The 26,826-nt window shown below is 43.9% G+C and overlaps 1 protein-coding gene across 1 annotated transcript in view; it reads left to right on the forward strand.

The window, feature by feature from the left end:
* Window positions 1-26,826, forward strand: part of LOC139155779 (solute carrier family 12 member 9-like) — a 123,045-nt gene that overhangs the window by 26,024 nt on the left and 70,195 nt on the right. Inside the window, exons 4-8 of the mRNA XM_070731048.1 lie at window positions 3,806-4,102; window positions 5,095-5,202; window positions 5,309-5,420; window positions 16,949-17,106; window positions 22,745-22,827. Coding sequence (XP_070587149.1) covers window positions 3,806-4,102; window positions 5,095-5,202; window positions 5,309-5,420; window positions 16,949-17,106; window positions 22,745-22,827 — 758 coding nt within the window. The remainder of the gene's footprint in view (window positions 1-3,805; window positions 4,103-5,094; window positions 5,203-5,308; window positions 5,421-16,948; window positions 17,107-22,744; window positions 22,828-26,826) is intronic.

A 26,826-nucleotide genomic window follows, 5' to 3' on the forward strand; every position in this document is an offset into this window, starting at 1 on the left:
GGACCAGGGGGAGATTGTGCACATGTGCGGGAGAAGAATGGGCGTGGTCACTAAATCCTAAATCTGAGTATTGCATTGGCAGTTCTGTGTTAGCAAAAACTTCAGAAGAGAAGGATTTAGGGGTAGTGATTTCTGACAGTCTCAAAATGGGTGAACAGTGTGGTCGGGCGGTAGGAAAGGCAAGTAGGATGCTTGGCTGCATAGCTAGGGGTATAACAAGCAGGAAGAGGGAGATTGTGATCCCCTTATATAGAACGCTGGTGAGACCACATTTGGAGTACTGTGTTCAGTTCTGGAGACCTCACCTACAAAAAGATATTGACAAAATTGAACGGGTCCAAAGACGGGCTACAAGAATGGTGGAAGGTCTTAAGTATAAAACGTATCAGGAAAGACTGAATGAACTCAATCTGTATAGTCTGGAAGACAGAAGGAAAAGGGGGGACATGATCGAAACATTTAAATATGTTAAAGGGTTAAATAGGGTTCAGGAGGGAAGTGTTTTTAACAGGAAAGTGAACACAAGAACAAGGGGACACAATCTGAAGTTAGTTGGGGGAAAGATCAAAGGCAACATGAGAAAATATTATTTTACTGAAAGAGTAGTAGATCCTTGGAACAAACTTCCAGCAGACGTGGTTGGGAAATCCACAGTAACTGAATTTAAACATGCCTGGGATAAACATATATCCATCCTAAGATAAAATACAGGAAATAGTAAAAGGGCAGACTAGATGGACCAAGAGGTCTTTTTCTGCCGTCAGTCTTCTATGTTTCTATGTTTCTATGTCACATGAGCAGGTTTTAAAGGCTGGCTGAGGAATTCTGGGAGAGGAAAAATAGTTTTTTAGCAGTCGTGCACTGTGATTATTGACAAATATATTTTAATAGCACTTTTAAAAAAAGATACAGTGGCACCTCTACTTAAGAACTTAATTCGTTCCGTAACCAGGTTCTTAAGTAGAAAAGTTTGGAAGTAGAAGCAATTTTTCCCATGGGAATCAATGTAAAAGCAAATAATGCGTGCAAGCCCATTAGGAAAGAAATAAAAGTTCGGAATTTGGGTGGGAAGCGGAGGAGGAAGAAGAGGAGGAAGACAGTCGCTGCCGAAAGAAGAAGGTGAGGTTAGGGGAATCAAAAAAATCCAAAACTTTAAGGCTTTAAAAAAAAAGGGACTCTAAAGTGGCAAGCAGGAGCATGCGCCTCCCCTGCCAAAGCCTCCTAAAGCGCCACTGAAATGTTCCTCTGGCAGCCCAGAAAAGCCCAAGATGGCCAAGATTAAAGGGGGAATGGCAGGAAATTGGCCGGGCCTTCGTGCCGCTCTCAAATTTCCTGGGAATTTTTCCGGGCTCCGGTTCTTAAGTAGAAAATGGTTTTTAAAAAGAGGCAAAAAAAAACACCTATCGGTTCTTATCTAGAAAAGTTCTTAAGTAGAGGCGTTCTTAGGTAGAGGTACCACTGTACCTTTGACCAGAGGCAAAAGCAAAATAAAGAAGTAGATAAGGTTGCCTAAGTGAGAATGCGAGGTTGCCTTTTCTTCTGGCAAGGCTGATCTCATTTTCCCTGTAAAACATGGTCGGGGGAACTGCCAGCATATGGCGAGACTTCCAATCCAACGTGCAAAGCCAAGGAGATGTTATTTACAAATGGATAATGGGAAATTAGCCGGGTGGAATATAGAAGACCTCTAGGGTGAGAGGGGAAAGGAAGCCCCTTGCATGGGCCCGTTTAATTTTTTATTTTCCTTGGTAATTGACATGCAGCTTGCTACTTCCAAGGGAACAGTCGAGCCAGCATTGAAAAGCTATCAGATACAAGCAGGGTTCGAAATAAAGGAGGCTGAATAATATTCCAGGATTTAGGTAAAATAAATCTCTGTTGAGCCTCTTTGTAAGCTGTAATAGGGAACAGGTTAATTTAAATCTGGCGAACAGAACAGGCTTCAACATCAATAACCGGCTTTTCTCTTGTGTGTGTGTGTATGTTGGGGGGGTTGTAAGTGTAAGAGGCACCAGAGCTAAGTTCTACTTACCTTCCCCACCGGTTTGCATTGGGTAAAAGGATAAAAGATATGCAAGTTCTCTGTTATTTTTTATCCGATGATCTGCCTCTGCTAATACCTGGCTTGTTGTTTTTTTATTAAATCTAAGTACAGTGGTATCTCTACTTACGAACTTAATTCGTTCCGTGACCAGGTTCTTAAGTAGAAAAGTTTGTAAGAAGAAGCAATTTTTCCCATAGGAGTCAATATAAAAGCAAATAATGCGTGCAATTGGGGAAACCACGGGTAGGGTGGAGGCCCTGTTTCCGCCCAGGAGATTCCTAGAGAGGCTCCACGAAGGCTTCTCCCCACTTTTTCCGACCGTTTCATCCCAGGAGATTCCTAGAGAGGCCCCATGGAGGCTTCTCCCCACCTTTTCAAGCCCTGTTTCCTCCCAGGAGATTCCTAGAGAGGCCCACAGAGGCTTCTCCTCTCTTTTTCCATCCCTGTTTCCTCCCAGGAGATTCCTAGAGAGGCCCCACGGAGGCTTCTCCTTGCCTTTTCTGGCCCTGTTTCCTCCCAGGAGATTCCTAGAGAGGCCCCACGAAGGCTTCTCCCCACCTTTTCCGGCCGTTTCATCCCAGGAGATTCCTAGAGAGGCCCCATGGAGGCTTCTCCCCACCTTTTCCGGCTCTGTTTCATCCCAGGAGATTCCTAGAGAGGCCCCATGGAGGCTTCTCCCCACCTTTTCCGGCTCTGTTTCCTCCCAGGAGATTCCTAGAGAGGCCCCACCAAGGCTTCTCCCCACCTTTTCCGGCTGTTTCCTCCCAGGAGATTCCTAGAGAGGCCCGACAGAGGCTTCTCCCCACCTTTTCCGGCCCTGTTTCCTCCCAGGAGATTCCCAGAGAGGCCCCATGGAGGCTTCTCCCCCCTTTTCCGGTTACAGTTTTTGAGGTTTGGGTTTCTAAGTGGAAAATGGTTCTTGAAAAGAGGCAAAAAAATCTCGAACACCCGATTCTTATCGTTCGTAAGTAGAGGCGTTTGTAGGTAGAGGTACCACTGTATGTGTTTTAAAAAAAAGTTTTGACAATCTCTCCCCACCCCTCCACTCAGTGAAGGGCTGCAAAACAGTTTACTACCATGCTGTGGGTGTGGCTTATTTTCTGGGTGTGGCTTGCTGGCGATGTGACCTGGTGGAAGGGGCTTGATGATCATGTGACCATGAGTAGCTTAAAAGTCATTTCATTGGCTTAAAAGTGGCCAACTTGATGTCACTCACGTCAAGGGTTTGGTTTAGGGTGCCTGGCCTCTCCTCTCATCAAAGAAATACAATTTCCCTATCTATTACTGAACATCCAAAATATACTATTTAATTCTATGCATATATGCCGATATGTGTACATACATATTACACACAGGCACACAAAAATATACATTATCTACTATATAAAGTGTATGTATAAAATGCATGCACCTAAAATTATACACATTCAGCCTCATTTACTGTGATAGGAAAAACAGACTGGAAGTGCATTTTCCCAAACTTCCATTTTGTCCATGTGGTCTCTTTTTCACCATCCCAGGCTTCAGTGAGGCCTATGCGGATGCGCAGGGATGGGGCAATTGTGCCCAGGGGCAGCGGTTGGTGGGTGTGCCTGTGGGGTAGGGAGGAAATGGATGTGAGCATGTGCACGCGTGCTAGCTCACACGCTCATACCCATCACTGGTATGGGGTCTTCTGCTTGAGTAGGGGCTGGGCTAGATGACCCCCAAGGTCCTTTCCAGTTCTATTCGAACACAATTTTCACAATTTTCTTTACGCAGAGGTTGGGACAGCCACGCAGGTCCTGCCCCGAGGTTACTGGTTCGACCTCTTGTATGCCACGGTCCTCCTGTTCCTGTGCCTTCTCGTCTGCCTGGTGGGTGCCGGCATCTACGCCAAGGCTACCTTCCTCATCTTCCTCATCGTCATGGTGGTGCTGGGCACCGTCTGCCTCAGCTTCTTCATTGTGGGCGTCCGGGTTGTGGCACTTCCCTCGATCAGGGAGGGCAACCGCACCGAACTCACCAATGCGTCCTTCACTGGATTCAAACTCAGCACCCTCCTGGATAATCTGCATGGTGAGTTTATCTGTCTGTCTGTCTGTCTGTCTGTCTGACTCTCTCTCTATCATCTATCTATGTATCTATGTATCTATCTGTCTTTCTATCTATCTATCTATCTATCTATCTATCTATCTATATCAATCATCTATCTACTGTATCATCTATCTATCTATCTATCTATCTATCTATCATCTATCTGTTTATCTATATATCTATCTATCTTATATCTTTCTATCTATCTATCAATCAATCAATCATCTATCTACTGTATCTATCATCTATCTATCTATCATCTATCTATCTACTGTATCTATCATCTATCTGTTTATCTCTCTCTCTCTCTCTCTCTCTATCTATCTATCATCTATCTGTTTATCTATATATCTATCTATCTTATATCTTTCTATCTATCTATCTATCTATCAATCATCTATCTATCTACTGTATCTATCATCTCTCTCTCTCTCTCTCTCTCTCTCTCTCTCTCTCTCTATCTATCTATCTATCTATTGGATTTATATGCTGCCACTCTGCGAGGACTCCAGGCGACTTACAACATATAAAAACAATAAATACAGTAGCTAAATCCAATTAAATTAAAACTAAACAAACAGGCTAAAATCCCCAGCTGTGTCATACCGATTCAAACAATAGCCATACAAACATTCGTCGGCTCCGGGCTGAGATCTAATGGATCCAAACCTGGCAGCATAAGTGGGTCTTAAGACTCTTGCGAAAGGCGAGGAGGGTGGGGGCAGTATGAATTTCCTGGGGGAGCTGATTCCAGAGGGCCGGAGCCCTCACAGAGAAGGCTCTTCCCCTAGTTTCCGCCAGCCGATATTGGCTACTTGACGGGATCTGGAGAAGGCCGACTCTGTGGGACCTAACCGGTCGCTGGGATTCATTCCTTTAATAATTGTCATGGGGTCAAATAAGTCCCAAAGCACTGTAAAGCAGTATATGTCTAAATGCCATTGCTAATTCTGCTTTTTACTATCCTTTTGCAGCGGACTATAGTGTCGATTACACAACTGGCCGGCTGATGAGCTTCAGCACAGTCTTTGCTGTCATGTTCAACGGTTGCACGGGAATCATGGCGGGTTCAAACATGTCAGGTGTGTGGAAACCCTCCGGACTGGAAGGGGAGGATGGGCGGCAGGGAAGGAGGGGCCCCCCCTTTTCATTGGGGAGCTCCTTGACCAAGGCCTCCTCTCGTTCCAGGCGACCTCAAGCGGCCCAGCTATTCCATTCCTCGGGGCACCATCATGGCCGTGATCTTCACCTACATTGTGTACAATTTGTTGGCGGTCCTCCTGAGCTGCACCTGCGAGAGGTAGGTGGTGGACGGCCCACCAGGGGGCGCACGTATTTTACAGCAATCCTATGTGAGGAAGAAATCCAATAATCAAGGTTTCTCAAGCTCAACAATGTGGACTTCCGGAATCTCCTGATCAGCATGCGCTTCCACGCTTCCTAAAGTTGCTGAGGTTGAGAAAACTTCCCTCCCTTTTCCTTTCTTTCTTCTTCTTTCCCCCTTTTTATTTCCCTTTTTCCCTCCCTCCTTTTTCCTTCTTTCCTTCCTTCCTTCTCCCTCCCTCTCCCTTTTCTCTCCCTCTCTCCCTTCTTCTTTCTTTCCTTCTTTCCTTCCTCCATCATATTTTCCTCCCTCCTTCCCATCTTTCTCTCTCTCACACACTCGCTTTCTTTTCCTTACCTTCTTTGTCCTCCTTCCCTTCTTTCCCTCCCTCCCTCCCCCTTTTCTTTCTTTCCTTCCTTTCTCCATCCTCCTTTCTCCTCCCTCTCTCCCATCTTTCTCTCCTTCTCACTTTTTCTTTCTCTTTCTACTTTCTACTTTCTTTCTTCCTCCCTTCCTTCTTTTATCATTCACTCACCCACCCATCCTCTCACCCCTTCCTCCCTTCCTTCCTCCCTCCCTTCTTTCCTTCCTTCTCCCTTTTTCTTTTCTTCCTCCCAAACCTCTTTAGTCTCCTTCTCTTCTTTCCCTTCCTTCTTCCCCCTTTCTTTATTTCCTTCCTCCATCCTCCCTTTTGCTCCCTCTTTCCCACCTTTTACTCACACTCGCTTTCTTTTCTCTTTCTTTCTTCTTCCCTTCTTTATTCACTCACACTCACTCAACCCCTTTCCTTCCTCCCTACCCCCTTTCCTCTCTCCTTCCCCCTTTTCCCTCCCTCCTTCCCATTCTCTCTCTCTTTTCTTTCTTTCTTTCCTTCCTTCCTTCCTTTCTTATTTCTTTCTTTCCTTCTCCTTCCCTCCCTCCTCCCTCCCTTTCCTTTCCTCCTTCCTTTCTCCCTCCTTTGTTTATTCATTCCTCCGTCTCTCCCTCCCTCCCTTCCTCCCTCTTTCTCTCTCTTTCTTTCTTTCCTTCTTTCTTTCCTTCCTTCCTTATTTCTTTCTTTCCTTCTCCTTCCCTCCCTCCTCCCTCCCTTTCCTTTCCTTTCCTCCTTCCTTTCTCCCTCCTTTATTTATTCATTCCTCCGTCTCTCCCTCCCTTCCTCCCTATTTCTCTCTCTTTCTTTCTTTCCTTCTTTCTTTCTTTCTCTTCTCTCCTTTGCTTTCTCAGTTCCTTCCTTCCTTCCCAGATCAAAGGATAGAAAATTCCCTTCAACTGCCTGGAAATTGACCCCTGCCCCATGCTGCTCATTTTCCTCCTATCCCCCCTCTGTTGCCTCCATTTTCTTTTGGCCTTAAAAAAGCCGCTCTTGTTTCATTTGGAAATCCAATTGCTTAGCCTGCGTTCCATCAAATCAGGTCTCTAGGTATAAAAATGGCCCCATGCTGCGTCCTTCAATTGGCTCGCGCCAATGAATAGTCCAGCTCTAATCCGCTTGCCTTTTATCCGCCTAGTTCAGAGGTTTTGCCAGTGTTGGAATTGACACTTGAAATTCAGAAGTTGGACGAGAGAGTTTTCTGGACTTAGATCAGAAAGATTAATTTCCCAAATTTAGCCACTTTAAGATATGTAGACTTCAGCTCCCAGAATGGTGGCTGAGATATTCTTGGAGTCAAAACTCTGTTAGGATACTTAAGTTTTAGCAGCTGGAATAGTAAAGGATTGAGCCAGGACACACAGTTATGGCTGATTGATTGGAGAGGGCGGGCTCCTGTGTGAGGTAATCTGCACTGTGATTGGTCGCTGTGGGTGTGGAAGGGGAGTTTCCCTTTTTTAGCCCTTGTGTATGTACTCTATGCCAGTGTTTCCCAACCTTGGCCACTTGAAGATATCTGGACTTCAACTCCCAGAATGCTGGCTGGGGAATTCTGGGAGTTGAAGTCCAGATATCTTCAAGTGGCCAAGGTTGGGAAACACTGCTCTATGCTATATGCGATTTACCTCATGATGCCTCTGTTTGCCTGACTATCTTGTCTGTTATAAATATAGATGCTAAATGCATTTATTTATTTACTTGATAGACAGACTGACAGACAGACAGATGTCTGGAATGGGTATATTATTAATGTTAATGTTATTATTAATGTTAATGTTAATATCAATATTAATATTATTAATGTTATTATTAATATTAATATTATTAATGTTATTATTAATATTAATATTATTAATGTTATTATTAATATTAATATTATTAATATTATTATTAATATTAATATTATTAATATTATTATTTATTAGATTTGTATGCCGCCCCTCTCCGAGGACTCGGAGCGGCTCACAACAAAATACAATGTCACAAATCCAATATATTAAAAAACACATTAAAAACCCATTATTAAAAACCATACAACTCAGACAGACCATACACAATTCTACCATAGCCTTAGCATAGCCTAGAGGCAACTGAGTTACCCCATGCCTGGCGACATAGATGGGTTTTGAGTAACTTACGAAAGGCAAGGAGGGTGGGAGCGGTTATAATCTCTGGGGGGAGTTGATTCCAGAGGGCCGGGGCCACCACAGAGAAGGGTCTTCCCCTGGGTCCCGCCAGATGACATTGTTTAGTCGATGGGACCCGGAGCAGGCTGACTCTGTGGGACCTAATCGGATGCTGGGATTCATGCGGCAGAAGACGGTCCCGAAGATCTTCAGCTTGACCGGGGTTGGACTAGAAGATCTCAAGGGTCCTTCCAGCTCTGTTCTATTCTACACAAATACACACACACATTTCCAACTTATTTGCATGTCCCAAGCACCGGAAAGATACACGCCTGGCCTTTCCTTGGGGCAAGATCAATAAGGGGTTATTATTATTATTATTTATTATTATTTATTAAATTTGTATGCCGCCACTCTCTGTAGACTCGGGGCGGCTCACAACAATAGTAGAAAGCAATGTACAATACAAATCTAATATTTAAAAAACTATAAACCCATAATTTAAAAACCATACATACAACATACCATGCCTTCTCTGTGGCGGCCCCGGCCCTCTGGAATCAACTCCCCCCAGAGATAAGAACGGCCCCCACCCTCCTTGTCTTTCACAAATTACTCAAGACCCACCTTTGTCGCCAGGTATGGGGGAGTTAGGATATTCCTTCCCCTAGGCCATTACAAGTTATGTATGGTATGTTTGTGTGTATGTTTGGTTTTTATAATAAGGGTTTTTTAGTTGTTTTATTAAATTGGATTGTTACATGTTGTTTTTTAACATTGTTGTTAGCCGCCCTGAGTCTGTGGAGAGGGGCAGCATACAAATCCAATAAGTAAGTAAGTAAGTAAGTAAGTAAGTAAGTAAGTAAGTAAGTAAGTAAATGCATGCATGCATGCATACATACATACTAACTAACTAACTATACCGGTTGCAGCCGGTATGGCTGAGATTGGGGCTCCGCTAGTGTAAATGGAGTTGCGCACACATCTTCGCGCTCCCGACACATGCGCGCATGACATTTGGCTTCTGACACATGTGCAGCAATCAATCTCATGCGAAGACACTCTCGCTCGTGAGATTTTGTTGATTGTTGGCGGGGTTTTTTTTTTGCTTCTGTGCATGCGTTTTCATGTGAGATTTCGCTTTCTGCATATGCGCAGAAGCTGAACCTCACACCAATGGGTGCCCACCTGCCCGATGGAGGCGCATGTGCCTGCACAACCCGGAAGAGTGTATCGGTAGTGGCCAGTAAGTGGAACTTCGCCTGGGCAGGATCTCATGGGAGGGAGAGAGTGGGGTCCCACATCTCCAGTCTAGGGAAACTTTGCCATAGAAATTTAAAAGATTGATGGCAGAAAGAGGCCTCATGGTCCATCTAGTCTGACCTTATACTGTTCCCTGTATTTTATCTTAGGATGATATACAGTGGTACCTCTAGTTAAGGACTTAATTCGTTCCCTGACCAGGTTCTTAAGTAGAAAAGTTTGTAAGAAGAAGCTATTTTCCCCATAGGAATCAATGTAAAAGCAAATAATGTGTGCAAACCCATTAGGAAAGAAATAAAAGCTCGGAATTTGGGTGGGAGGAGGAGGAGGAAGAAGAGGAGGAGGACAGTTGCTGCCGAAGGAAGAAGGGGAGGGGAGGGGAATAAAAAAAATCCAAAACTTTAAGGCTTAAAAATTTAAAAAAGAGGGACTCTAAGGTGGCCAGGAGGAGCATGCACCTCCCATATACTGAGCATGAGTGTGTAGGAGGCAGTGCAAGGGAGTCTCCACAAGGAAGTGGTTTTATTCCCTCTCCAAGTGCCCAGATAAAGGAAAATTCTTTCTTCACTCTGGACTGTCAAAGCCTCCTTAAGCGCCACCAAAAGGCTCCTCTGGCAGTCCAGAAAAGCCCGAGATGGCCAGGATTAAAGGGGAATGGCAGGAAACTGGCCGGGCCTTTATGCCGCTCTCAAATTTCCTGGGAAATTTTTCCGGGCTCAGGTTCTTAAGTAGAAAATGGTTCTTAAGAACAGGCCAAAAAATCTTGGACACCCGGTTCTAATCTAGAAAAGTTCTTAAATAGAGGCGTTCTTAGGTAGAGGCACCACTGTATGTTTATCGCAGGCCTGTTCAATTCAGTGACTGTGGATTTACCAACCACTTCTGCTGGAAGTTTGTTCCAAGCATCTACTACTCTTTCAATCAAATAATATTTTCTCATATTGCTTCTGATCTTTCCCCCAACCTCAGATTGGGCCCCCTTATCCTTGTGTTCACTTTTCTATTAAAAATACTTCCCTCCTGAACTTTATTTAACCCTTTCACCTATAGAAATGTTTCGATCCTGTCCCCTCTTTCCCTTCTGTCCTCCAGACTAGACAGATTGAGTTTGTTTGTTTGTTTATGTATGTATGTATGTATGTATGTATGTATGTATGTATGTATGTATTGATTTGATTTGATTTGATTTGATTCGATTCGATTCGATTTGTATGCCGTCCCTCTCCGTAGACTCGGGCCGGTTACAATTTAAAATATTTTTAAAAACCCATTATTAAGTAGACATACGTACAAACATACCATACATAAATTGTATAGGCCCAGGGAAGATATCTCAGTTCCCCCATGCCTGACGGCAAAGGTGGGTTTTGAGGAGCTTACGAAAGGCAAGGAGGGTGGGGGCAGTTCTAATCTCTGGGGGAAGTTGGTTCCAGAGAGTTGGGGCCGCCACAGAGAAGGCTCTTCCCCTGGGCCCCGCCAACCGACATTGTTTAGTTGACGGTACCCGGAGAAGGCCCACTCTGTGGGACCTAATCGGTCGCTGGGATTCGTGCAGCAGAAGGCGGTCTTGGAGATATTCTGGTCCGATGCCATGAAGGGCTTTATAGGTCATAACCAACACTTTGAATTGTGACCGGAAATTGATCAGCAACCAATGCAGACTGCAGAGTGTTGGTGTAACATGGGCATTTTTGGGAAGCCCATGACTGCTCTCGCAGCTGCATTCTGCACAATCTGAAGTTTCCGAACACTTTTCAAAGGTAGCCCCATGTAGAGAGCATTACAGTAGTCGAACCTCGAGGTGATGAGGGCATGAGTGACTGTGAGTAGTGAGTCCTGGTCCAGATAGGGCCACAACTGGTGCATCATGAAGTACAAACATACCATACATAAATTGTATAGGCCCGGGGAAGATATCTCAGTTCCCCCATGATACGTTTTATGCTAAAAACCTTCCACCATTTAGAATTATTAGAATTAGTATTAGAATTAAAATTTTATTGAATGCCCCCTTGTTCTTGTGTTCACTTTCCTGTTAAAAACAAACAGAATAGCGTTCACTTTCCTATTGCCAGACAGAATAAAAGATGATGGTTTTGCGCACTGCAAATCAGGCTTTGGATAAAATGTGCTTGCATCTCTCTCTCTCTCTCTTTCTTTCTTTCTCTCTCCCTCCCTCTGCGTGCATATGTGTGTGTGTTTATACACACGTCTGGGTGGGGAGGGGCGTGGGGGGAGAGCGAGCATGCCTGCCTGCCTTGTTCTCCAAGCGCATGGCTTGTTAATTTTCTGCTCTGCAAAGTGCTGCCATAAATCGTGGCGGGCTGGGCCAGCCAGCAGGAATTGGTTAGAATTATAGCTGTCATGTTCTAATACCTTAATGCACGGCCATTGCTCATAATGACAGGGGACAGGGCCGCTCACAAACCCCCTGCCTGACTTTCTGCGCAGCCCCCCGCCCGCCTTGGCCATTTCTCTGAAAGGCTTAATAGGCCCCTCGGCTCAGCTGCCCCTTTGTTCCTCTTTCTCCACCCAGCCTGATTTCAAAGATCAGGTCTGCTTTCAAAGTTTCTTGCCGTCTTTCTCAACTTTGGGAATTTTTGACCTCTCAGCGGCTTTCGATATCATCGACCATGGTATCCTTCTGCGCCGGCTGGAGGGGTTGGGAGTGGGAGGCACTGTTCTCCAGTGGTTCTCCTCCTACCTCTCCAGTCGGTCGCAGTCGGTGTTAGTGGGGGGTCAGAGGTCGACCTCTAGGTCTCTCCCTTGTGGGGTGCCTCAAGGGTCAGTCCTCTCCCCCCTGCTATTCAACATCTACATGAAACCGCTGGGTGAGATCATCCAAGGACATGGGGTGAGGTATCATCAATATGCGGATGATACCCAGCTATATATCTCCACCCTATGTCCAGTCAACGAAGCAGTGGAAGTGATGTGCCGGTGCCTGGAGGCTGTTGGGGTCTGGATGGGTGTCAACAGACTCAAACTCAACCCACACAAGACGGAGTGGCTGTGGGTCTTGCCTCCCAAGAAGGAGAATTCCATCTGTCCGTCCATTACCCTGGGGGGAGAACTATTGACCCCCTCGGAGAGGGTCCGCAACTTGGGCGTCCTCCTCGATCCACAGCTGACATTGGAACATCATCTTTCGGCTGTGGCGAGGGTGGCGTTGGCCCAGGTTCGCCTGGTGCTCCAGTTGCGGCCTTATTTGGACAGGGAGTCATTGCTCACAGTCACTCATGCTCTCATCACCTCGAGGCACAATCTGAGTGACAAGTTTATGGGTGGGGGGGACAAGGGATGTGAACTTTCAACTGAGTGGCAAACACAGATTCACGGTTCCCAGCGTGGGTGCCAGTATGGCTCCAGAAATAAATTGGCATTTCGAGAAGGACTTTGACTTGGACTCTGATTTAGTTTGGATGTTATCTGGAACCTTCACATCTATCATAGGTGGTTTTGAGTTCAATCCTAGGTAGAGGCAGATGTAGGGTAGGGGGTTGGACTAGATGACCTGTAAGGTCCCTCCCAACTCAATTAATCTCTTAAATGCATGTCCTTTGAGGCTCACGGTTGCCAGCCAGGAGCTCTGCAGCCTCTCCATCTTCTGTTCGGAGAAGACAAGAAGGCCACTCTCCGGTCCCCAAACATCCAGAATCCGCCCCAAACTATCCAATCCGCTGCGTTTCTCAGCGAGGTGATCAATTTTAAGGCTAATTGGGTATTAATTGCCCAAAGGACAGCAGCTTTGATAGCCCGTGCAAATTTATCTCCCACCTGCTCACTGGCTCTTGTTAAAATCCAATTAAATCCCAGCCATTTGTATAGTTTGATGTGTTAGCGAAAGTTAGGTATCTTCTCTTTTTTAGTTGCTTTATTGAATTTTTTCCCGCCTGGCTTTTCAACGTGCCGCGTTTCCATCAGCCGCTGTCTCGTAAAATGGGGGAAGTGATTACAAAAGTGATCGATGATTGATCTGATAGATGTTTTGCAATGGGGAAGGTAGTAGAGACGGCTTTTTAAAAAAAAATATTTATTTTTATTTATTCTTTGTCCAATACACAATACATATGGAAGAGAATAGACATGAAGTAATATATATAAAGATAATATGTAAAATAGAAGAGAAAATATATGAGAGGAAGAAAATATATATGATATATGAGATAAAGGAAAGACAATTGGACAGGGGACGATAGGCACACTGGTGCACTTATGTATGCCCCTTACTGGCCTCTTAGGGACTTGGAGAGGTCAATCGTGGATAGACTAAGGGAGAAATGTTGGGGGTTAGGGGTTGACACAATTGAGTCCGGTAATGAGTTCCACGCTTCGACAACTCGATTGTTAAAGTCATGTTTTTTACAGTCACGTTTGGAGCGATTAATATTAAGTTTGAATCTGTTGCGTGCTCTTGTGTTGTTGCGGTTGAAGCTGAAGTAGTCGTTGCAGCATATAAAACTGAAGTAGTCGTTGCAGCATATGATCTTGTGGGCAATACTTAAATCGTGTTTTAGACTTGCTTTTGTGCCGGTGGCAATACTGTCTTCTGCACATGTGACAATGTGACAAGGCCACAATCTGTGAGTGTGTGTGTGTGTGTCTGCTTACCTTCACCACCTATTCGCGGCTCCCATGCCCGCCGGCAGAGAGAGGTCTTCAAAGCTTTCCGAAAGACCAGGACGGAGGGGGTGGTACGTATTTCTAGGGGGTGGGGTTCATTCCAAAGAGCCGGGGCCACCACCGAGAAGATCTTCCTCTAGGTCCCGCCAGACAACATTGTCTGGCCAATGGGACGTGAAGAAGGCCGATTCTGTGGGACCTAATCGGCCAGTGGGGTGCATGAGGCAGAAGACAGTCCTGTAGTGTAGGTAATCTGCCCCTAACAATCTGGGTCCTCATTTTACTCACCTTGGAAGGACGGAAGGACGAGTCAACCTTGAGCCGGTGGTGAGACTTGAACTGCTGAACTACAGCTAGCAATTAGCTGAAGGAGCCTGCAGCACCGCATTCTAGCCGTTGCGCCGCCCTGGCTCATATAGGATATTGGAAACTGCAACAATAGCGATCCATTTTATAACAAACAGATTAAGGCAGGATCTCTTTGAAAGATATGAAACGTTTCTTCCCAGTTTTCTCACCGCCTGGGTTGAGTCTCTGTTTATCGATTAGATGTTTTATGTCTTCTTTATTACCTTATAAGTAACTCACTGAGGACATGCCTAATACTTCTTCCTTCTCTCATTCCCCCCCACAACGACTTTGTAAGATGGAGTGGCCTGGGGGGAAAAATGATCAGCCCAAAGTCACCCCAGCCGACTTTGACACCTAAGGCAGGACTAGAACTCACTGTCTCCTGGTGATGGGCCCAAAGTCACCCAGCAGGTTTTCACATCAAAGGCAGGACTAGAACTTACAGTCACATAGTGGTGTGTTGTTGTTGTTTTGTTTTTATTTATTTATTAATTTTTAACAAATTTATATTACACACAAAATAAAACAGTGCATAGGGAAATGTGCCCCCCACCCAGACACACACACATTCCCCACCACCAAATCGGGGGTGTTCTTGTATAGTCCACTTGACCCAAGAGCAATATATCTATTATAATAAATACTCAGAGGAAGTTAGACAACTTTATGGAGGGCTCAACTTTTTTGGCAGGAGATTTTAATATGCAATTGACAAATGGGACTGCAAATATCAGGATGTTACATTTAAACAGACTTAATATGGTGGATCTTCATGCAGATATTTTAAACAGAGCTACATATTATTCAGCAAGATACCATACATTTAGCTGCATAGACTACATATTAATGAATAGGGGGGGGCAATATACAAGTTTAAAAAGTAGATATTAAAAGTATTTGGTTATCAGATCATGCCCCACTATAGGCAGAATTGGAAATAGGTCAGGAACACAATCAAAGGATTTGGAGATATAATGCAGTTGTAACTGCTAGTCGCATAGTGGTTGGCCCAAAGTCACCCAGCAGGCTATTATTATTATTATTATTATTATTATTATTATTATTATTATTATTATTTAGATTTGTATGCCGCCCCTCTCCGAAGACTCGGGGCGGCTCACAACAGCAAAACAGTACAAATCCAATAGTTAAAAACAATTTAAAACCCTTAATATAAAAACAGTCATACACCCCAAACAAACCATACATAAAAAACGGAACCGGCCCAGGGGAATCAATTTCCCCATGCCTGACGGCAGAGGTGGGTTTTAAGGAGTTTGCGAAAGGCAAGGAGGGTGGGGGCAATCCTAATCTCTGCGGGGAGTTGATTCCAGAAGGCTGGGGCCGTCACAGAGAAGGCTCTTCCCCTGGGTCCCGCCAGACGACATTGTTTAGTCAACGGAACCTGGAGAAGGCCGACTCTGTGGGACCTAACCGGTCGTTGGGATTCGTGTGGCAGAAGGCGGTCCCGAAGATATTCTGGTCCGATGCCATGTAGGACTAGAACTTACAGTCACCTAGTGATTGGCCCAAAGTCAACCAGCAGTCTTTCATGCCTAAGGCTGCTTATTTTATTGTTTTACTGTTTCTCAAATTGTGTCTGTTTTGTGCATCGCTGGAAGCAAGAGAGTTGCACAAGGAGTGCCTCCGTGTGTGTGTGTGTGTATATATATGTGTGCGTGCGTGCATCTTTGGGTGTGTTTCGGTGTGTTTTTACATATCAATATTCATAAGAACAGTTTTTCCCCGAACGCCATCACTCTGCTAAACAAATAATCCCCTCAACACTGTCAAACTATTTACTAAGTCTGCACTACTATTACTAAGTCATAAAAATGGGGCATGTGCACATATTTTTTTTTTGTTAAAAAAGATGGCGGCACCCATGGACCGCCACCGACCGATCCGGTTCGGTAACGTCATTGTGACATCACCAGTGGGTCGCTACCGGTTTGGGCAAACCAGTCCAAACCTGGGAGGAACCCACCCCTGCTGTAATCAGGCGGGGGTTCCACTTACTGGCCGCTACCAGTATGCTCCCCACAATCGTTCCAGGCGCATCTGGTGTTCACATATGCACCAATCAGCGCGAGATTTGGCTTCTGCACAGCAAGTGAAATCTCGTGCGTGAGAAATTTTGCCAGTTTTCGGTGATTTCTTTGCTTCCGCCCATGCGTGGAAGCAAAAACCCAGCAAAAATAGGTGAAATCTCACCCACGAGAGGGTCCTCGTGCAAGATTTTGCTTTATGCGCATGCGGAGAAACCAACTCTCACGCATGCATGCACATACACATATCAGGGGACAGAAATGTGTGCGCATCTCAATTTCAGTTACCGGAGCCCCAATCCCAGCTGCAATCCACTACTGGCTGTAATCGCTTCACAATTAGAATAGAATAGAATAGAATTTTTATTGGCCAAGTGTGATTGGACACAGAAGGAATTTGTCTTGGTGCCTATGCTCTCAGTGTACATAAAATAAAATATACATTTGTCAAGAATCATGTGGTACGACACTTAATGATTGTCATAGGGGTCAAATAAGCAATGAAGAAGCAATATTAATAAAAATCTTAGGATATAAGCAACGTTACAGTCATACAGTCAACATGGGAGGAAATGGGTGAAAGGAATGATGAGAAAAACTAGTAGAATAGAAGTGCAGATTTAGTAGAAAGTCTGACAGTGTTAAGGGACCTTACGATAGTCAGGTGTTGCCTATGTGGCTTTAGCGCATAATGTTCTTCTACCAACTTTCTTCTTTGTCTAGGTTTCTTCTCCAGCGGGACTACAGCTTTTTGAAGGACATCAACATCTGGCCCCCGTTTGTCATCATCGGGGTCTATTTTTCGACGCTCTCGGCCGCTATGAGCAACCTCATTGGGGCCTCCCGCATCCTTTACGCTTTGGCCAAAGATGACCTCTTTGGTGAGTAACAGAGAGGAACGCGAATAAATCTTTATTTATTTTGTCATGTTCACTTAGTGCATATTGGAGGTGGTGACCCTTTCAGAGCTGCATGCAAACAAAATTTCTATTTATGTCAATTGGTGTACATTAAAAGTGACAATAAGGTTGTTCTAAAGGCTAAGTCTTCTCCAAATTTGGCAACATTAAGATTTGTGGGCTTCAACTCCCAGAATTCCTCAGCCAGACTGGCTAGAGAATTCTGGGAGCTGAAGTCCACAAATCTTAAAGGTTGGCTGAGGAATTCTGGGAGTTGAAGTCCACTAGTCTTAAAGGTTGGCTGAGGAATTCTGGGAGTTGAAGTCCACTAGTCTTAAAGGTTGGCTGAGGAATTCTGGGAGTTGAAGTCCACTAGTCTTAAAGGTTGGCTGAGGAATTCTGGGAGTTGAAGTCCACTAGTCTTAAAGGTTGGCTGAGGAATTCTGGGAGTTGAAGTCCACTAGTCTTAAAGGTTGGCTGAGGAATTCTGGGAGTTGAAGTCCACTAGTCTTAAAGGTTGGCTGAGGAATTCTGGGAGTTGAAGTCCACAAGTCTTAAAGGTTGGCTGAGGAATTCTGGGAGTTGAAGTCCACTAGTCTTAAAGCAACACTGGCTGAAAAATTCTGGGAGTTGAAGTACACTAGTCTTAAAGGTTGGCTGAGGAATTCTGGGAGTTGAAGTCCACTAGCCTTAAAGCATAAAACTTACCAGGAAAGACTTCATGAACTCAATCTGTATAGTCTGGAGGACAGAAGGGAAAGTGGGGACAGGATCAAAACATTTAAATATGTTAAAGGGTTTAATAAGGTTCAGGAGAGAAGTATTTTTAATAGGAAAGTGAACACAAGAACAAGGGGACACAATCTGAGGTCAGTTGGGGGAAAGATCAGAAGAAATGTGAGAAAATATTATTTGACTGAAAGAGGAGTAGATGCTTGGAACAAACTTCCAGCAGACGTGGTTGAACTGAATTGAAACATGCCTGGGATAAACATATATCCAACCTAAGATAAAATGCAGGAAATATTTATTTATTTATTTATTTATTCATTCATTCATTTATTCATTCATTTATTAGATTTGTATGCCACCCCTCTCCGAAGACTTGGGGCGGCTAACAACAGTATAAAAAGACAATGTAAACAAATCTAATATTAAAAACAATCTAAAAAACCCCATTTTTTTTAAAAAAAAACCACTCATACATACGAGCATACCATGTATAAATTCTATAAGCCTAGGGGGAAGTGAAATTTCAATTCCCTCATGCCTGACGACAGAGGTGGTTATAGTATAAGGGCAGACTAGATGGACCAGGAGGTCTTTTTCTGCCATCAATCTTCTATTTTTCTAAAACTGTCATTTCGCCTTCTCTCTGGATGCAATCTGCAGATTCTGGCTTTTTCTGCACCATCCTTGGGCATCCGCCTGCCTGCTAGAAAATACATATGTTCCTGGGGAGATAATATGTTTCTATAAAGCAGACAAGAGACCGAGAGAAGTTCCAAATCCACAGTAGGGCAATGCATTATTAGGGTCAATCCAGACATCATAAAATAATGAGCAAAGAAATTCTCAATATCTGGTGATATTGCTACGGCCGCCAAAAATGTTCAAAAAGAGATGTATATGTTTTTCTCTTTTTAAAATATATATATATATATATGGCAGGCTTATGAAGGAGATCAGTTTCATCCACTACTGGGCAGGATAGAAATGAGTTTTCCTCAACTAATGTTCTAATTCTTCTTCCCCACTCATAAAGTAAAAAAAATAAAACTTCTTAGGGGTTGAGCTCAAGAGCAGAGACATGTGGAGTTTTCATACTGCACAAATTGGATGCCCTTGACTTCTCTTGCAATGATTCCTTCAACTTCTCCATTGCTTGTAACCGTGGCTTTCCGAGTGGTGCCCCATCCATCAACTCACCTGGCCAGGCCTAGGGTTTTTTTTCCAAGATGAGGCCTGGCTGCCTTTGAGTGAATCTTTATTTTTATAGTCAGAAACCCCATCTCACACGTCACTGAACAATCACAACGTTGGCTATGAGCTGTTGGTGGTAACCTTTCTCACTGGGCTTGTGTGTTGTGGCTTGTTGTGAACTTATCACAATTAGCACTTTTCCCCCACAATTTTTTTTTAAATTCAAAACACAGATAGAAGCAATAAAGACTTATAGAAAGTAAAAATGTAGAGAAAGAACATAAAAGAATAATACACAGAAGCTAGAGATATGTGGTCAATTTTATAAAGCATAAAAAAATTCAAGAAGTAAATACAAGTAGTCCTCAACTTACAACCATTTGTTTAGTGACTATTTAGACACAAGAACATGTTTTTTTCCGCATGCCATCACTCTGCTAAACAAATAATTCCCTCACCACTGTCAAACTATTCACTAAGGCTATACTAACATAGAAACATAGAAAACTGACGGCAGAAAAAGACCTCCTGGTCCATCTAGTCTGCCCTTATACTATTTTCTGTATTTTATCTTAGGATGGATATATGTTTATCCCAGGCATGTTTAAATTCAGTTACTGTGGATTTAAGAACCATGTCTGCTTGAAGTTTGTTCCAAGGATCTACTACTCTTTCAGTAAAATAATATTTTCTCATGTTGCTTTTGATCTTTCCCCCAACTAACTTCAGATTGTGTCCCCTTGTTCTTGTGTTCACTTTCCTATTAAAAACACTTCCCTCCTGAACCTTATTTAACCCTTTAACATATTTAAATGTTTTGATCATGTCCCCCCTTTTCCTTCTGTCCTCCAGACTATACAGATTGAGTTCATGAAGTCTTTCCTGATACGTTTTATGCTTAAGACCTTCCACCATTCTTGTAGCCCATCTTTGGACCGTTCAATTTTGTCAATATCTTTTTGTAGGTGAGGTCTCCAGAACTGAACACAATATTCCAAATGTGGTCTCACCAGCGCTCTATATAAGGGGATCACAATCTCCCTGCTTGTTATACCTCTAGCTATGCAGCCAAGCATCCTACTTGCTTTTCCTACCGCCCGACCACACTGCTCACCCATTTTGAGACTGTCAGAAATCACTACCCCTAAATCCTTCTCTTCTGAAGTTTTTGCTAACACAGAACTGCCAATACAATACCCCTTTTGCCCAAGTGCATTATTTTACATTTGGAAACATTAAACTGCAGTTTCCATTGCTTTGACCACTTATCCAGTAAAGCTTAATCATTTGCCATATTACAGACGCCTCCATGAATATCAACAGAAATCACGACCCCTAAATCCTTCTCTTCTCTTTTAATAAATAAATTTCTGCCCTTCCCACCTGAAAAATTCCACGGAGGTTTATAAATGTAATATAAAGGCACTTTATTAAAAAGAATGTACATTGTCTCTTCGGTTTCCTGTAACAATAAAAACAAAGAGTTATAAAGCCACAGAACTGTCAGGTAGAAATGACTCGCCCAAAGCAAAGCTTTGACAAATCAAAATACTTTCGCTGGGCATCCAAGAAATGGGAAGTTGGACAGTATAATCAGGAAAATTGTTCCAGATTTGGGAGGGGGCAGGGGCTAAACCTACATTTTGGGCTGGTATTGCTCTGAAAAGAAACCCTCTTAAAAAAGAACCAGGCTTTTATTTCTAAGTTCAAATTTTCACCCGGACTCTTAAGAATCATTGAAAGCAAGGGAGAAGTTACGAAGCTCTGGACATTTTTCTTTCGTCTGAGGAAATAGGCTTTCAAAATGTGCAAGCGAGCGTAAAGTGTAAAATATTGGGCCAAAAAAATACCGAAATGGCACAAATGAGCCGATCGGTATTAAAGTGACAGGAACCAACAAAGTACATATAACTCAGTGCAAAGACTGATCCAGTGCATAGACTCTCGAAAAGCAGAGGTCCCCGAACTTGTCAACTTTAAGACTTGTGGACTGGCTGGAGAATTCTGGGAGTTGAAGTCCACAAGTCTTAAAGTTGACAAGTTTGAAGACATCTGTGAAAGAGTATCAGTATATGTGGACTTCAACTCCCAGGATTCCCCAGCCAGTTGAGGTCCACATATCTTCAGAGGGATCCTGGGAGTTGAAGTCCACATATCTGAAATGTATTTATTTATTTACTTACTTACTTACTTACTTACTTACTTACTTACTTACTTACTTACTTACTTACTTATTTGATTTATATGCCGCCCCTCTCTGTAGACTCGGGGCGGCTCAAAGCAATAATAAAAAATATATAACAAATCTAATCATTTAAAAAACCACTAAAAACCCCATTATTAAAAGCAAACATACATACAAGCATACCATACATAAATTGTATAGGCCCGGGGGAGATGTTTCAGTTGCCCCATGCCTGACGGCAAAGGTGGGTTTTAAGGAGTTTCCGAAAGGCGAGGAGGGTGGAGGCAGTTCTAATCTCTGGGGGGAGCTGGTTCCAGAGGATCGGGGCCGCCACAGAGAAGGCTCTTCCCGTGGGGCCCGCCAATTGACATTGTTTAGTTGACGGGACCCTGAGAAGGCCCACTCTGTGGGACCCAATCGGTCGCTGGGATTTGTGCGGCAGAAGGCAGTCTCGGAGATATTCTGGTCCGGTGCCATGAAGGGCTTTAAAGGTCATAACCAACACTTTGAATTGTGACCGGAAACTGACCGGCAACCAATGCAGACTGCGGAGTGATGGAGAAACATGGGCATATTTGGGAAAGCCCATGACTGCTCTCGCAGCCGCATTCTGCACGATCTGAAGTTTCCGAACACTTTTCAAAGGTAGCCCCTGTAGAGAGCGTTGCAGTAGTCGAGCCTCGAGGTGATGAGGGCATGAGTGACTGTGAGCAGTGAGTCCCGGTCCAAATAGTAGTTTAGTTGACGGGACCTGGAGAAGGCCAACTTGGCCAAGATTGAGAAGCTCTGATCTAAAGGAATAAGATTTGATTTAAAAGGCTTTCTTCTGTGATCATCTGTAGAAAAGTCTTCCCCAATTATGAGGGTCGCCCAGAAAATAATGCACCACATTTTTTTTCTCAGCCTACAGTAATGGTACGAATATGAAACTTCAGATATACATTCTTTGAATTGTCAGGAGTGCGTGTGTAAATTTTTCGTTTCTTCAGACAGATAGCGTAGCTGCAGCAGGGTTTCCAAATGGTGTCTGTTAGTGATGTACGTTACAAGCAGCGTCTCGTCCTTGGATTTCTCACTGCGGAGAAAGAAACTGTTGGGAACGTTCACAAACGTTTGTGTGCAGTTTATGCAGAATCTGCAGTCGACAGAAGCACGGTTAGTCGCAGAAGGCATTTTGAGGATGATGAAGGTGTGATTCGCACAGTGCAGAAATGGCTTCGTGACCAGAACAAGGAGTGGTACCGACAGGGCATACACACCCTTGGGTCTCGCTGGAGGAAGGCCAGAGAACGGGATGGAGATTAGGTAGAAAAATAGAGAGTGTAGAAGAAACATCATTCTTTCTTGTCTGTAAATGTCATTGTGTTCAATAAATGATTGTTGAAGAAAAAAAATGTGGTGCATTTCTTTCTGGGTGACCCTCATAATTATTCCAAACAAAATTATAGTACAGCCGTTGATTTTAATGGATTATTTCTTCTCTCTTTCTGCCTGCCTGTCTTTCGGATAAAGGCAAAGTTTTGGGCCTGGCGAAGCGGACGTCAGCTGGTGGAAACCCCTGGGTGGCGGTCATCTACTCCTGGATCCTTGTACAGGTGATTACCTTTTTTCCATCTTTCTGTGCGATCACAGGACATGATAACAACGTCCGTGATTAACAACAATGACAAAAAAGTTCATAACTTCAGGCTCAACTCGCTTAACAACTTCCTCGCTTAACAATGGAAATTCTGGTTCCCCATTGTGGACATAATTCGAGGACGACTTTGTTAAGGAGCAGGGGTAGCGCAAGGAAGTGAAATAGCGGAGGAGGCTAAACACTTTGACCATCATCTCAATCAGGGCTCCCGATAGTTTCTTAACACTTTGGTTTGTCATCGCTGAATCTTCCAATTTATTTATTTATTATTTATTTATTAATCAGATTTGTATGCCGCCCCTCTCCGTAGACTCGGGGCGGCTAACAGCAATAATAATACAATGTAAACAAATCTAATATTTAAGTTAATTTTAAAAACCCTAATTTGAGAAACCAATCATACATACTGACATACCATATATAAATTCTATAAGCCTAGGGGGGAAGGGAAAGTCTCAATTCCCCCATGCCTGACGGCAGAGGTGGGTTTTAAGGAGCTTACGAAAGGCAAGGAGGGTGGGGGCAACTCTGATATCTGGGGGGAGTTGGTTCCAAAGGGATGGGGCCGCCACAGAGAAGGCTCTTCCCCTGGGTCACACCAAACGACATTGTTTAGTTGACGGGACCCGGAGAAGGCCAACTCTGTGGGACCTAACTGGTCGCTGGGATTTGTGTGGCAGAAGGCGGTCCCGGAGATATTCTGGTCCGGTGCCATGAAGGGCTTTATAGGTCATAACCAACACTTTGAATTGTGACCGGAAACTGATCGGCAACCAATGCAGACTGCGGAGTGTTGGTGTAACATGGGCATATTTGGGAAAGCCCATGACTGCTCTCGCAGCTGCATTCTGCACGATCTGAAGTTTCCGAACACTCTTCAAAGGTAGCCCCATGTAGAGAGCGTTACAGTAGTCGAGCCTCGAGGTGATGAGGGCATGAGTGACCGTGAGCAATGACTCCCGGTCCAAATAGGGCCGCAACTGGTGCACCAGGCGAACCTGGGCAAACACCCCCCTCGCCACAGCTGAAATATGTTTCTCTAATGTGAGCTGTGGATCGAGGAGGACGCCCAGGTTGCGAATCCTCTCTGAAGGGGTCAATGATTCTCCCCCCAGGGTTATGGACGGACAGATGGAATTGACCTTGGGAGGCAAGACCCACAGCTACTCTGTCTTATCAGGGTTGAGTTTGAGTCTGTTGACACCCATTGAATGCCTCTCGAACTGTCGCCCCGAAGACAAAGTGAGATTTTAAAAAACTGCCCTGGGAGGACACGATGGAAATATGCATCCATCTATCTTTCTTTTCTTGAGACGCAAGCCGGTGTATAAATTGATTGAACAAATAAATCAGGACGATGCTTTAGAAACCCAGCGGGGACATTGGCGACATTAAATAGTATAGAATTCAGCACAGAGAGAAAGCTGCCTATCACCCCTAGTATTTATTTTCATTAAACTAGACATAGCCAATTCCAGGTTGTTTTAGCCTGCCTTGTATATATTTGTGTGTGCGTGACTGTGTGTCTATATGATGTTTAAAGATTAAAAAAACAATAATTTAAAAAAAAAAAAACCAGATCACAAGTCTCTTTTTTTCAATGCCTTACAAAAGTTACAAAACATTGTACAGTCATTAAGCAGTTGCAAATCAAAGACTAGCTGGTAGAAAATTGATTGATTGATTGGATTTATATGCCAGCCCTCTCCGAGGACTCAGGGCGGCTTACAACATAGAAAAGAAGATGGACAGACTGACCATGGAGTTGGCCTTCTCCGGGTCCCGTCGACTAAACAATGTCGTTTGGCGGGCCCCATGGGAAGAGCCTTCTCTGTGGCGGCCCCGGCCCTCTGGAACCAACTCCTCCCCGGAGATTAGAACTGCCCCCACCCTCCCTGTCTTTCGTAACTACTCAAGACTCACTTATATCGCCAGGCATGGGGGAGTTGAGACACCTTTCCCCCAGACTTTTTTATACTTTGATGTTTAATATGAATGTGCTGTTTGGTTTTTTAAGTAATGATAGGGTTTTATATGTTTTTTAATATTAGATTTGTTGTACTATAATGTTGTTTTTATTACTATTGTGAGCCGCCCCGAGTCTTTGGAGAGGGGCGGCATACAAATCTAAATAATAATAATAGTAATAATAGTAATAATAGTAATAATAGTAATAATAGTAATAATAGTAATAATAATAATCAAAAAGATTCAGATTACTATGCAATCTGGACGAAATGGTATTTATGGACTAAAAAAAGAAACTCAAAATAAACACCGGAATAAAACATCAAGATGTACAAGGACAATTAAAAGACAATATAGATAAAAATGTATATATAAGACGTTGATTCACCTGTAAATAAGTTTATGTATTGTTTTTAAAACTGAAAAAAAATCAATAATAATACAAATATCCTAAATCCAATTAATTTAGACTAGTTAATCTAAAAACCCCAGTAATATTAAAAGTCAATCATTCCCATTCAAACAACAGACATGCATTGCATTCGATGGCCAGGCGGCTAGAGTCTAATGGCCCCAAGCCTGGCGGCATAGATGAGTCTTCAGAGTCTTGCGGAAGGCGAGGAGGGTGGTGGTGGTGGTGCGAATCTCCAGGGGAGCTGAATCTAGAGGGCTGGGGCCCCCACAGAGAAGGCTCTTTCCCTAGGACCCACCAAGTTGACGGGACCTGCAGAAGGCTGATTCTGTGAGACCTGACCAGTCGCTGGGATTCATGCGGCAGAAGTGGTCCCTCAAGTCATCTGGTCCAATTGTTCCAAGAGATGGTTCAAGTGAATACACTCCAAGACCAGGGAAGTCTTAATACCACTCTACTACGCCCTGGTCCGACCACACCTGGAGTAGTGTATTCAGTTCTGGTCACCATACTTCAAAAGAGACATTGAAAGTCTGGAGAAGGTGCAAAAAAGACCAAACAAAATGATTAAGGGACTGGAAACCAAAACTTACGAAGAGAGACTGAGGGAACTGGTCATGGATAGCCTAGAGAAAAGGAGGGCCAGAGCGGACATGATAGCAGTCTACAAGTATACGAGGGGAGGTCACAGAGAGGAGGGGATCACTTTATTCTCCAGGGCACCAGAGGGCCGGACGAGGAACAACGGCTGGAAGCTGACCAAGGAGAGATTCAACATGGAGATAAGGAGGAACTTCCTGACGGTCAGAGCGATCAACCAATGGAACAACCTACCAGCGAACTCCAACCCTCTGGACATTTTTAAGAGAAAATTGAACTGCCACTTGACTGGTGTGCTATAGGGTTCCTGCTTGGGCAGGGGGTTGAACTCGATGGCCTTCATGGTCCCTTTCAACTCTAACAATCAATCAATCAATCAATCAACAAACAAACCATCAGCAGCTTTAAAGACTTGAGAGGGCAGCTAGACCACTTCCATAGATACTGAGACTTTATCATGCAGCTCCGGCCACCATTTTGACTTTTTTGCCCCCTCTCCTGCTGATGAAAGAGAGGCTCTATCAGTAGTAAATATAAGCTAGGATGTTTTGTCTGCTGGCTACATTGAAAATTGTCACGAAGGGCTTATGAGAATATGATTAAAACTCCATCCAGAAATGGCGAAAAAAGTCCCCAAATATTTCCCGGAATACAGTTATTCATGGCCTTATCTTTCAAATAACATTTTGATCTACCCGGCATCCATTTAGAGCGTCTCGTTGCCTCTGGAGACCAATTTTTGAGAGAGCCACTTCATTTGGAAATGCAGGGATAAAAATGCATTAGAAAGGCAGTGTGGAAGATCTGAGTTGATCGAAAGGTTTGCCAGCAAAGAGGAGACGTCAAGTTTGAAAAGTTTTTTGGTGGGAGTGGGGGGGCTAAGAATTGGGTCCCATCAACATCTGCTAAGCATGGCTCTGATTTCATAGAAGACAACAGGTTCTTTTTATACATTGGCCCTTTTAAGAGTTGTGG

Source organism: Erythrolamprus reginae, unplaced genomic scaffold (assembly GCF_031021105.1).
Source record: "Erythrolamprus reginae isolate rEryReg1 unplaced genomic scaffold, rEryReg1.hap1 H_55, whole genome shotgun sequence".
Classification (NCBI taxonomy): domain Eukaryota; kingdom Metazoa; phylum Chordata; class Lepidosauria; order Squamata; family Dipsadidae; genus Erythrolamprus; species Erythrolamprus reginae.